At 39.8% G+C, this 12,554-nt stretch overlaps 1 protein-coding gene across 1 annotated transcript; it reads left to right on the top strand.

Annotated features, from left to right (window-relative positions):
• The first annotated feature begins 8,613 nt into the window (after nucleotides 1-8,613).
• TMEM18 (transmembrane protein 18) lies at nucleotides 8,614-12,294 on the top strand. The gene is made up of 5 exons (XM_082758354.1): nucleotides 8,614-8,670; nucleotides 8,905-9,025; nucleotides 10,547-10,601; nucleotides 11,376-11,469; nucleotides 11,558-12,294. The coding sequence occupies exons 1-5, from the start codon at nucleotides 8,623-8,625 to the stop codon at nucleotides 11,645-11,647; spliced, it is 408 nt and encodes a 135-aa protein (XP_082614480.1). The 5' UTR covers nucleotides 8,614-8,622; the 3' UTR covers nucleotides 11,648-12,294.
• The last annotated feature ends 260 nt before the right edge of the window (nucleotides 12,295-12,554 follow it).

The raw sequence follows: 12,554 nt of genomic DNA, 5'->3' as shown, positions 1-12,554 counted from the left end.
GATTTCTTTAAGGGTCAAGTATTCTGCCTGAGGCCTTCTTCCTCAGCTCACCTTTAGGTATCTTTATTTTCTACCCTATGGTTTCCAGTAAGGACCAACTTCTGAGTCCTTACATAACTGCAAGTAACTGTGAACAACATTCTGAACCTGAACAGTCGAGGTGCATCTACATTAGCAGTTTAGAGAGCTGCATAATTGGTATGAATGCACTGGGTATTTGTGGTAAGGGTTATATGGAACATGTTTTGTACACACAGCCAGTGCATGCAGTATGTTTATCTCCTAAACTAACCACAAAGCTTCACACTGAGAAGCAACCCAGAGTGCCCAGTGTTAATAGACACCCAAAGTACAGAATTTAAAGAAAAAAAAATAGGTACCTGTGAAGTACTCCTGCTATATGCAAGCAAAAATTCTGGAAATGTTTGTCTTATCCCTCCTTTACAGATGAGGGAAATCCAAAATAATGAGAAAAGTAATTGGAGATCATTCACAAGTTTCTGTGCTTTCCAGGAAAAAAAAAAAAAATAAATAATAAAATAAAAGCAGTGAGAAATCTTGGTAGGCTAACAGATACAAACTTGGACTTGGACTTTCTAATTCCAAAGAGGACAACGTTAACACCAAATTTGCCTCATCAGTATAAGTGGTCTTATACCATCATTATGTCTTCAGTTCAGGAGAACCAAACTAATGGTGGCTACCTAAAAGTTCCTGTCTCAGTCCTGACAAAGAGTATTACTCTGGTGATCTCAGCCAGGCAAAAATTTCACTGGAACCCTGAACTACTTGATGACAGTCTGCCAAGGTCACATGGAAGCTTATCTCTGCAAAGTCCCATCCTACAGGATCAATGCTGCATTAAGTTGGAAGAAAAAGATGAATGCAACATATTTGAAAAACAGGAACAGAAACTAAGTCTGGTAAAGCCAGGCAAATCTATTCTTGCTACAGGGAGCCAAATAATTTTGTCTGGAAAAATGAAAAGACTACTGCAGTACTCAACCTGCATTCTCTGGTGCCTGGAAGGGGACCACAGGACCCTCCTGAGAAATATCCAAAGCCTTTGGAAAAGGGAGATTAACCATCTTCCCCAGTGAGTACTTCTGAATATGCTAGAGTCTCAGCCTGGAAAGTTCTGAAACGGAAGAAATTTGCTAATATTGATTTTGACTCACCATAATACTGGTTGGGGGGTGATTAATTTCTGTGGTTCATAACTCATGGAAAATAAGATACCTATTGCTAGTGGTGAAAGTCTAAATCTGTTCTTTAAGGAAAAGATCTCTGTCTGCATCTTTCCCCTAGCAACAGTTAATGACACACTGAAGGCATGTGTCCATATCACTGCAGTAGTCTGCTTACGGGAAAGTGGGAAAGGAAGGCAGATTAGCAATTTTCATATGATCATACTTTTTTTTTTTTTTTTTTTTTTTTTTTTCTGTTAGGGCAACCAGTTTATCTCTTTACCCTTGAATGACCCATACTCATGTAAGTGTAGCATCTGGTAATGTGTTAGTAGAGTTTGTTCTGAAATCATACAGACAGTGCTGTTAAGGAGGGTAAAATATAATTTCACTCCAGAGAAAACAGCAGTAACAAGGAAAGGATGATACAAGGAAGGCTGCAAAACAGTGAATATTGAAGGTGTTCTTCCATGTATTGCTGGGGATGGGGGTATAAACCACACAGACAGGTATTATCCTTCAGTTTCTAATACAGGCTCAGAAATTGATCTTTCAGTGGTGCCCCAGTTGTTACCACATTTTGTCGTTGTCTTTCTTTTGCTGCATTTTTTTCTTTCTCACTTTCTGTTTTCTAGCATGCCATCAAAAGGCACTGCATGGGAGAATTATTATTATTATGTTTTTTACTTAAAAAAAAAAAAAGTGGATACTGCCTTACTTTCTGGCAGTATTGCTTATGTACAAACGGAATAAAAGGACTGGACACAAAGTAAAAATGGGAGGAGCGCATCTCCAGTATGTATTCCAGAAAAATATTTTCTGGAAAATATTTTTCCAGAAAGGGAGAGTTGGAATAGTTGCTGGGCAGATACATATTTCTTGCTGAATTGCATTTCAACAGAACAAAAGCTGATAGTTGGCCATAAAAAGACTCAGTAGTGTATGTGAATGTACATAAACTTTAGCCTCAACAAGTACTCAAGGTAGTCAACTTTTGCTGGCAAAGCCAAAAATTATCTTTGAAAGGCAGTCCGGGAATATTCCTAAGGACTGAAAAGGAAAAAAAAAATGTAACTACCTTCAAGAATGAGGATTTGGGGGATTTGGGGTACCACAGGCCAAACAGCCTTGCTTCAGTCCTTGGGAACATGATAGCGAAAATAACCCTGAAAACTCTTTCCGTCAATGTGAAGGACAAGAAGGTGATTGGGAGTTGTTAGCATAGATTTTCAAAGGAGAACTCACACCTGACAAAACTGGTTGAAGATAACAGTATAATATTCCCTTAGCTTTCCATCTTACCTTTGTACAAAACCAGTTCTCTCAACTTCTTGTATGCCAAGGGCTTCAGACTCCTAATCGTGGTAGTGATACCCCACTGACTTGGTCTGGTAAACCGGTATTTTCTTTGTAAGGGGGGAGCCCAAAATGGAGACAGTACTTGAGCTGTGGTCTGATATAGCCAGACAATTTATTTTCAAAAAGAAACTGTACCATAGCCCCCATTCCTATGATTCTTCTACTAAAAAAAAAAAAAAAAAAAAAAAGTTGAAATTGGTTACCTTTTGCAAAGTACAGCACTTCAGTGTGTCCTGTGTACAACCATTTCTGTGACAACGTTTCTCTGCAAATGGCAATTTTAAAAATAGATTCATTCCTGTATGTTTCACTTCCCAAATATCACACCCTGGAACTCTAAAAATTGGATCTGCAAATAAAAATTATGCAATTAGGCCTGCAACTGTTCTGCAGCTCTAAAGTTCAGTCTTTGCCCAAAATGCTCTATACAACCCACTTTGTGTATTCAGCACTGACTTTGAAATGCCTGTGCAACTTGACCTTTCTCAAAGGTTTTCTAGGCATGCTGTGTGTTACCTTCCCAAACTTTTTTGCTGATTTGACTCTCACGTAATTATTCCCTTCAATAATTCTAGCTCTTGGCTGCCTTCTCTGTTGCTGAACTGTGTCGTGGTTTAACCCGGCCGGCAGCTAAACACCATGCAGCCGTTCGCTCACCCTCCCCCCTCCCTCTCTGGGACGGGGGAGAGAAATAGAAAGTGAAGCCCGTGAGTTGAGATAAAGACAGTTTAATAAGACAGGAAAATAATAATAACAAAATAATAATAACAATAATAATAATAATGATACAATGGTGATAATAGGAAAGTAATAATAATATGTACAAACAAGTGATGCACAATGCAATTGCTCACCACCCGCTGACCGATGCCCAGCCTAACCCCGAGCAGTCCGGCCCCCTCCCCCCAGCTAGCCACCCCTATATATTGTTTAGCATGACGTCAGATGGTATGGAATACCCCTTTGGCTAGTTTGGGTCACCTGTCCTGGGTCTGTCCCCTCCCAGCTCTTACTGCACCCCCAGCCTGCCTGTTGGCAGGGCAGAGCGAAAGGCTGAGATGTCCTTGGCTTGGTATAAGCACTGCTCTGCAACAATTAAAGCATCGGGGTGTTATCAGCACTCTTCTCATCCTAAGCCAAAACACAGCATTCCACCAGCTACTAGGAAGAAAATTAATTCTGTTCTAACTGAAACCAGGACAAACTGCTACCCTGTTTTTCCACCCTTCACTCCTGATTCATTAAAGGAAGATGATGAACAAGAGGCAGCATCAGCTCCAAAGTACAAGATTTTAGAGAGAGCTTTGAGTCTCATAGATGAAAAGGAAAACATCTCTCAGAACAAGGATATGTTTCAAAAAGTGTCTCTCCCAGTTGATCCTGTTCCTGCTGCTCCCTTCTCCATGCAGCATGTGCTTCCCTGCATGTTAAGAACAGGGGGCAAAAGAGACTAGGTTGTGCCATACAGGCATGCCCTTAAGCAGAAAATACAATGCTAACATCCAGTTCTGGAACCAAGGCAGACAAAATCATGTAGTTGCCCTACACAATCTAAATACCTCTATACCTTATTGCCCTTTTTATGACAATAGCAGTATTGCAGCTTGAATGCAGTGAATCATGTGCCACACACTACACAGTCACACATCAAAGAAATGTAGAAGTATTTGATTTCCATACCACTCTGTGGAATGACATAACATGGTACTTCTGAGGTGAAAATAAAAAAAATAAATAAAGAAAAAAAAAAAAGAAAAAAGAAAAAAAAAGAGAGAAAAAAAAAAGCAGTCAATCAATGCAGCAGTTTTGAGAGAAGAAAGCTTCAGAAGGAGTCAAGTGAATGTAAAGTGCATAAATAAGAGCAGGATCTAATACTGTCAGGGCTGCTTTTTGCCTGCAATTATGTTTGGCCTCTTCTACCCTGGACAAAGACCCAACAGAAGTAAAATCTGGTTGTTTTGCCAGAACACAGCAGGGCTTAGAAAGAATCCTGAGGAGATCTTTGGTGGGATTAGTAGCATAATTTAACAGTCAGTCATGTTAGTAGGTAGAGAACAAAAAGACATTTGCATTTCAGACTGTCTGCAAGGTTTGGGAATAGAGGAGGAAGAAAAGTAGAAGCCTGAAGCTATTCTGCACTGAGGAAAACACCCTGGCGGAAATACATGAAAGAGATAAAGTTAAAGGAATAGGATTCTGAAAAAGACACACAAAACAGCCATTTCACTTTCGGGCTAGTGCAATGTTGTTTAGTGTACACAACTAAGCTGTTGATTTTTCTCATTTAAATTGTGGATTCGTGGAACCAGAATAATTCAGGTTGGAAAGGACCTTAGGTCATTACAACCTCTTGCTCCAGGCAAGCTCCACTATGAGGCCATATCATGTTGCTCAGGGATTTATCCAACTGGATCCTGAAAACCTCCAACAGATGCCCTACAACCTTCTGGGCAACCTGTTCCATTGCTTGATTATTCTCATAGGAGAAAAGCTTCTTCTTACATCCTGTCTAAACTTCTAGTTTTATTTTTTACCCATTGCATCTTGTCCTCCTACCACACCACCAGAAGAGCCTGGCTTCATTTTGTTGATAATCTCACAGGCACTGTAAGGCTGCCAGTAGGTATTCCCCAGGTGAGGGGAATAGGTGAAGTGCTGCCTCATTCCCTAGCTTGCTCATTGTCTTCTGACAAACTTTTTTCTTTCCTCGTGGAGACACAACAGAAGATATCCATTAATCCTTTCTTTTGCCCTCTGAGACACCTGACATGCGTCTCTTGGAGAATCTCAGCACTGCTCACCTCTTTGTGGTGGCAGACAGCAGAGTCCAGTGGACTGCAGGCACGTGTCCGTGATTACACCAGGAATCAAAGCAAGAGATGGGAAGTGGGGAAAACGGAATGAGAAGAGAACAGCTTGGGAAAAGCATGGGGAAAATCAAAGAGCCAAAAGTCTAAGGAGCCATGCCATTGCCAAAGGATTGACCTCCCAGGAACATGGAAAGAGGTCACTATTGAACATGTCCTTCTCAGATATATTGATCTTGTCCAGAGGGTTAGTACTTTTTGGCCAGGCCCACGCTGCATGAGGCCACTGCTGATGGTGTGTCAGTGGTGGCAGTCCAAGCCAAGTGCCCAGCCTGGCCATGGTTGACTTGCAAGTGCAGACAAAGCTGCTCTATCTACCAGATGGTGGGTGGCCCTGACCCTGCAGCAGCAAAGCAGCTTGTCCTCTCCTTGATAAGAACATGAATGAAAGTTTTTCTCCACAGGAGAAAAAGGAAGCAGTGAGTCAACTACTCACGAGACATCCACTACCACGTCTCCCATTCCTCACTGCAGTCCAGCTCTGGTACCATCCCTCTGTACCACCTCCCTTGAGTGAGAGAATCCAGATAATCCTCACTGGAGTCTGCACATGTTGTGCTGCTGAAGACCCAGCTAGCTCATGCCCTTAGAACCAACACAGGTGTCCATGGCCAGCAGGAGAAGCAGCAGGAAGCAGCAGTGCAGCCACCCTGCCTGATAAAGGTAGCCAGGTGCAACTCTGAGGTCAGTATGAAAGAGAAGCACCTCAAAATCATTGAAAGGTTCCCAACACTGTCACTGAGTGTAACCTATACTGAGACATCACCCACATAAAGGACTTGACTGCATCTGCCCAGACCCAGGTGATGAAATGAATCCCACATGTAGTATTGAATAAAAGACAATGTAGATAAACGCTGGTACACTACTGTCACTTAACTGTTTAGATCTCTAAAGGGATAGGAATGTCCATGTATTTTGCTTCTTTGTTAAGGCTGAGGTTTGCTGAGGTTGATGAACTTCTACACCTGCTGCAATCTGGTCCTAACTCTTTGTAAGCTGTGGCTAAAATCACACATTCTGATTGTAACGATCCATGTGACAAACCAAACAATAACAGGCCAACGTGTCCATATGGCGGTGCCTGTTTAAATTGAGACCATTGTAAACTGTTTTACCACAATGCCTTGAAAAATTTATATAGTTCAAGGCAACCCTATCCCTCCTAAATGAAAACCAGTTTACAATGGAACATACCTTTACCTCTTCCTGTGTAAAGCAAATTAACATTTTCATTTGTTGAAAGGGAAAAAAAAAAATCTTTTTATCAATCTCCTTCTGGGGGGATCTTTTATCCAATCTGCTTGAATAATATGCTAGTGTGGAAAGAAAGCACATACAAATTTGAATCATAAAACAGAAAAATGAAGCTGAGTTTTAGATGCCACTTGATTAGGTTATTTATAGTAAAAAGAGCAGAAATATTTGTCTGACCAGAAATATTATTATACTGAGTATTTTTTTTGCTTCTACAGCATTTTTTAAATTACGATTTAAACCTAGCATACTGGCTTTGCAAAATGCTATAAAAAGACAAATATACAGGCTTTTCCTTATCAAAGAGCAATGTGTGTTTATTAACTTTTAAGTATGTTTCATTTCACATTTCATTCTCCACTAAAAACACATGAAACAACCTACACCACACAAAGGTGTTGGCAGTACTTATGTATCTGCTACCACCTGCTGACAAACAGCATTAATAGCTTTATTCTAGTCAATCTTACAGAAGCAACTCCCACTTTCCTATGAAAAACTTACACTGCTGCCACACTGGCTGACAGTAAAAGCTACAAATTTTTTAATACGTTATTTTGTAGCCACAACAAACCACTAACTTCCCATCCACCCAGCTTGTTTGTACTACAGAATCACCACTGATCAGCATGTTTGCTCATAAAGCAGCTATTATATCCTTCATTCACTGAAGCCTTCCAGCTTTTGCAGATTGTTTCTCTAGTCAGTTACTGAGCAATTACAAGAAACTAATTCCTCATTTACAAAAATCCCAAGTGATTTAATTTATTATATTGATAATAGGGCTTTTCAAATGACAATTTCTTCTGTCAAATGTCATTTTTTTTCTGGCCTCATTTCCCAATTTCCCAATCTATAAAGTGGATTTGAAACTTTTTTTTTTTTTTTCTGTTTTAAAATTAAGAGGAAAACAGTAGTAAAAGTGACAACCTTTGCACCACCCTGATTAATTTTACAGTGCTCTTAGTAAATCCCTTGCTTGGCCTTCAGACACTCTTGCTGAGGAATAAAAATACCATAAACCTAAAGTAAGATAGAGAAATAACCTCAGTTTCAGCTATCTCACACTAAATTGCAGGTATGTGTGACTGAAAATTAAAGTAGTTCACAGTGATGGCCTCTATTTGGCTATACAGTAGAAGACTAAAAATAATATTTGTATTTACTTATACATGCACTTCTAAACATTCTGGAAAAAAAAATAAAAATAAAGGTGAAACCTTCAGAGTTGGTAAGCCAATGCCAAAAGGGGGGTGGGGAGCAGAATGTGGAGCTATAGTATGACTGTATGGATTGTGTAACAAATAAAAAATTAATGCCATTAATAAAGTCTCCCGGCCTAGCTGATGAACCTGCATTTGAAATGTCTCTTTCAGAGTAAAAGGTCTTTAGGAGCTACAGGTCCTTAGAGGTCTGCATGCATTTGGCAAAAAGAGTTAATATAAATGAGTCATGACTCCCTTTCCATTACGCAGCAATTCATTTAAATATGTAATTTTTTCTTTTGGTAAAAAAGTAGTATTTTCGAGTTGACAACTTATGTTCCTGCATGGTCAATTGTTTTTTGTCAGAAGTTTTCTACTGAGCACAGTGTGATAAAAACATTCTAGTTTAACTTCATATTCAAACACTAAACGGAATCAGCGCTCCTGGTGCTTTTCTGAAGTGTTATATTAGAGGGTTACCACTTCACACATAGAAGGAGAGGTGCTTTTTGATACAGGAGAGCCGAGTAAGGTCAGGAGTAACAATCCCTTACTCCCTCAGTGACGAGGGCACAGCCGCCATCTCCCCTCCCTCAGACCTCCCCCTAAGCCACCGCCGCGGGGCAGGGACCTGGCCCTCGCCGAAGTCTCGCGAGAAGACGCCCAACGGCCACAACGGCGGCAGTTGGGCGTCTTCTCGCGAGACTTCGGCGGCCGTTACCTGTGGTGAGGCGGAGCACCGCCGCGATGGAGGCGCCGCTGAGCGGCCCGCCGGGGCTGTCCACGATCGTGGCGGTGAGGCGCCGTCCTCTGGGGGTGAACGGGCTGGGGAGAATGCGCTGCCTGCAGTGTGTAACGGGGACCTGCTCCTTTTTGCGTGGGGCAGCCCGCGCTGAGGTGCTTGGTGAGCGCGGTCCGTGACTGAAAGCGGTCTTCGGTGCGGTGTGGGAGGAGGGAGGCTCCAGCGGTGCCCTAATCTCCTTCCGTGTTGTTGTTTTTTTTTTTTTTTTTTTTTTTTTTTTTCCTTAGAGAACGGACTGGTCCGAGCCTTGGCTGGTGGGGCTGGCGGTTTTCCACGTCCTCTGCTTCCTCATAACTTGTTTCTCCTTCCAGCACTACCGGGTGCAAATTGGGCACTTTCTCTGCATGGGTGAGTAGTGCATTCGTGGTTCCCTGAGCTCCTCGTCGGGGGATACAGGGCAGGTGTTTTGCTCGCACTTCCTGTATTTTAGTGACAGTTTCTTGTGCAGCCCAGGGCTTTGTGATACGTTTTGCAACAGATAAAGTGTATACAAAGTAGTATTCTTCTTGTAGTAGTAGTAGTATATATATCTATACGTAGTTGATTTGCCTGATATAGAAGCGGCCATGATCTATAAATATTTATGTATTTATTTAGTTTCTAAGACTGTACAAAGCAGAGACTTGAAACTTTTTGACCGTAGAGAGAATCTGGGATAAATGATTTTTTTGCATGGTTGCACGACATGTGTTACACCACTTCTCAGGAAGAAATTCAGAGCAGCTTCCTTCTGCTCTGCATTACTTATGCTGCAGTTCAGTAAATACAGTCAGCTTACAGCTGGATTCATTTTTGGAGCAGGTTTATCATATGCCTCACTGACACCTGTGATAGTGGCACGAGGATGAGCAAGACTGATTCTAAAAAAATATTATTTAATCAACTGGGAAAACTATGACTAGGAGGGAATTACTATCTTTTTTTTTTTTTTTTTTTTGATTCAAACACTGTGCAATACGTGAGTGGTTTCTATAAATGCTTAAGTGTGAATTCATAGATGTACTGCAAATGTTTAGTTCCTTAACTTCAAATAGTAGTCCTAAATACAGAAATGTGAGACCAGAGCATCTAAAATGATACCTAAATTATGTTCTGGTTACTGGGAAGTTCTGTTTTTCTTTTTTTACAGATGTAACTTAGAGGGAGTCACCAAGAAGATTGTTAGAAATAGTGCTGTCTTCTTTCTAGATCGTTTGTTTTCTGAGCTGTTCCTGTAAACTCAGTTAAGCAGGATTTCATGGTTGTTTGTCTGTAATATAGCAAGTGATCACTGTGTACTTGTTAGTAACTATGTGGGATTTTACTTTAGAGCTGGGATGATCAGGGGGCTGAAGAACAGCCTACAAAGAAAGGTTGAGAGAGCTGGGGTTATTTCTTGTAGAGAAGAGAAGGATCCAGGGAGACCTTATAGCAGCCTTCACGTACCTAAAGGAGGCCTACAGGAAAGCTGGAAAGAGACTCTTTGTCAGGAAGTATAGTGACAGGACAAGGGGAAATGGCTTTAAACTAAAAGAGGGGAGGTTTAGATTACAGGTGAGGAAGAAATTCTTCACTGAGAGGGTGTTGAGGCACTGGAACAGGTTGCCCAGAGAAGCTGTGTATTCCCTGTCCCTGGGACTGTTTAAGGCCAGGCCGACTGGGGCTTTGGGCAACCTGGTCTGGTAGCAGGGGTTTGGAAGTACTTTTAAGTTTGGAAGTATCTTTAAAGTCCAATTCAAGCCATATTGTGAAATACTGAATGTGCAGTTTGATATTCTGATGGTCAAGGAGTTGTATACACATCATACACTACATCTCTTGTATATATGGCAGAACGGATGGCAGTTGTATTTAAATAATTATTGAATCTAATATTTTTTTCTTGTACAGTGGGTTTAGTGTACTCTGCCGAATATATAAATGAATTAGCAGCCATGAACTGGAGGTAAATATTTACATTTTCATATTTAAATGGATGTCCTACAAATATTCTCTTTTCATATATATCAATCCCCAAAAAAAACTTAACCTAGAGTCACCCATCACTAGAATAGGATGGCAGAGAATTTGTTGCATTGTTAAAATACGTCTGAACAAAACCGTAGAGTGTGACATGGTTACCACTTTTAAAAATATTCTTTTTATTTTTTTATAGCTAGTGTGTATTTATTGCTTAAAATCACAGTCTTTTTTATTAAACCTGCATACCAGAGTTAAACTAATAGTTTATTGTCATAAGAACTGAACTAATCATTTTCTGATATAACTGAAAATTGTATGTTTAACAACACTTTCTGCAGACATCTAATTTTAAGTCTTTATGTTCCACTTACTGCCTGCATGGCCTAAGTAGCAGCTTCTCTACATGTTACTTCTGTTACGTCTTCTAATATGAGGACACAAAATGAATATTTAAAAGTCATCTCAAACACTTCAGGATAAGCTTGACTTCTAAGGCACAAATATATCTCTGGTTGTTTTATTTGAGTCTTGAGCAATAAAACCATAAGAAAGGCTGGTACTGTAGTGAACATTCATAACTGATAACTTACTGACACTTCCAGCTTCATGCAGCTGGCCTGTATTTGGGGATCCCAAGAATCTGTAACGTACAATCTGTGCAATGTCGATGTTGAATGGTGTGAAGACGTAACATTATGTGAACTATGTTGAATAAAGCTTCCTTCTTAAATTTCTTCTTTATTTTTTCTTCTTTCAGGCTGTTTTCTAAATACCAGTACTTTGATTCAAGAGGAATGTTTATTTCACTGGTATTCTCAGCACCACTACTGGTGAATACTATCATAATTGTGGTAGGTTTTCATTTATACAGGTGGTGCTTTTTTTTTTTAAACTCACCTGTATACATGCAATTAACAATTTAATTTACCTACTTTTCAGGTCAACTGGGTTTACAGAACTTTAAATGTTATGACTGAACTGAAGACTCTACAGCAGAAAATTAAAGCAGAAAAACAGAAGAAGAAGTGAAAGGGTCTAACACAAATTTTTTGATAATTTAATAATACTTGTCCATGCAATCAGTCCTACTGCTTGTTCATGCAGAAGCAGCAATTTTCTTTGTCTGATGTCAATAGGGACTTTGCAGCCTGTGGCTGTGGACAATGACAAAAGCAGGTATCTACAATACATCTGGATTTCACAGTGAAATTGAGAAATCTGGTCTTACCAGGTCTTTGTGTCATTTGACGTCAGCTAGTTTTCATCATGACCAAGTCTGTTAACATCGGTGAGACACAACCTTCCAGTTTCTGTTTGCCTATGTAACTTTGTAACTGTCTTAACCATGTATTTATCCAGTCTCTTGCTACTTGTGCCAATGGAACTGCGTTGTGAATTCCAGTAAATGAGGAATTATGCTCAGAATGCCTCAGGAATCCATGCTTCTGTGAAGCATTTCATTTGTCTATAAATCAAGTTTCATACTTCCTGTGTGTATTGTATGTCAGTGAGTAGTTCTGACGAGTAGCATTTTATAAATAAAACTATCTGCAGCATTTTACATTGAGTTAACTTGATTTTTGTAAGTCATTTTTGTTCTTTGTTTCCTAGAAATTGCTGGTTTGCTGATATCTTGTACCTAATTTACATACATCATTCAAATCATGATTTTAATGCAATTACATAAATATATTTTTCTTAAAACTTGATGAAATTTCAGTAATCTCTTTTCCTTTTTAAAACAGAAGGGAAGAGGAAAAACTTCAGGATGTTCAGTATTATTTTATTAATCTTGTTTAGGTTTTTATGCTTAATTTTTTAATCTACTAGAAATTAAAAAATGGTAAATACAAAGAAGACTTCAGTTTTGCTTAGAGTTACCTGTTTTTATTTGAATAAGGAAAATTGGGGGCTGGAGGGAGTATAATAAGAGTCC

Source organism: Aythya marila (assembly GCF_965140915.1).
Source record: "Aythya marila genome assembly, chromosome: 3".
Classification (NCBI taxonomy): Eukaryota; Metazoa; Chordata; class Aves; order Anseriformes; family Anatidae; genus Aythya; species Aythya marila.
The sequence above is the reverse complement of the archived record's forward strand: the minus strand, read 5'-3'. Positions and strand labels throughout refer to the sequence as shown.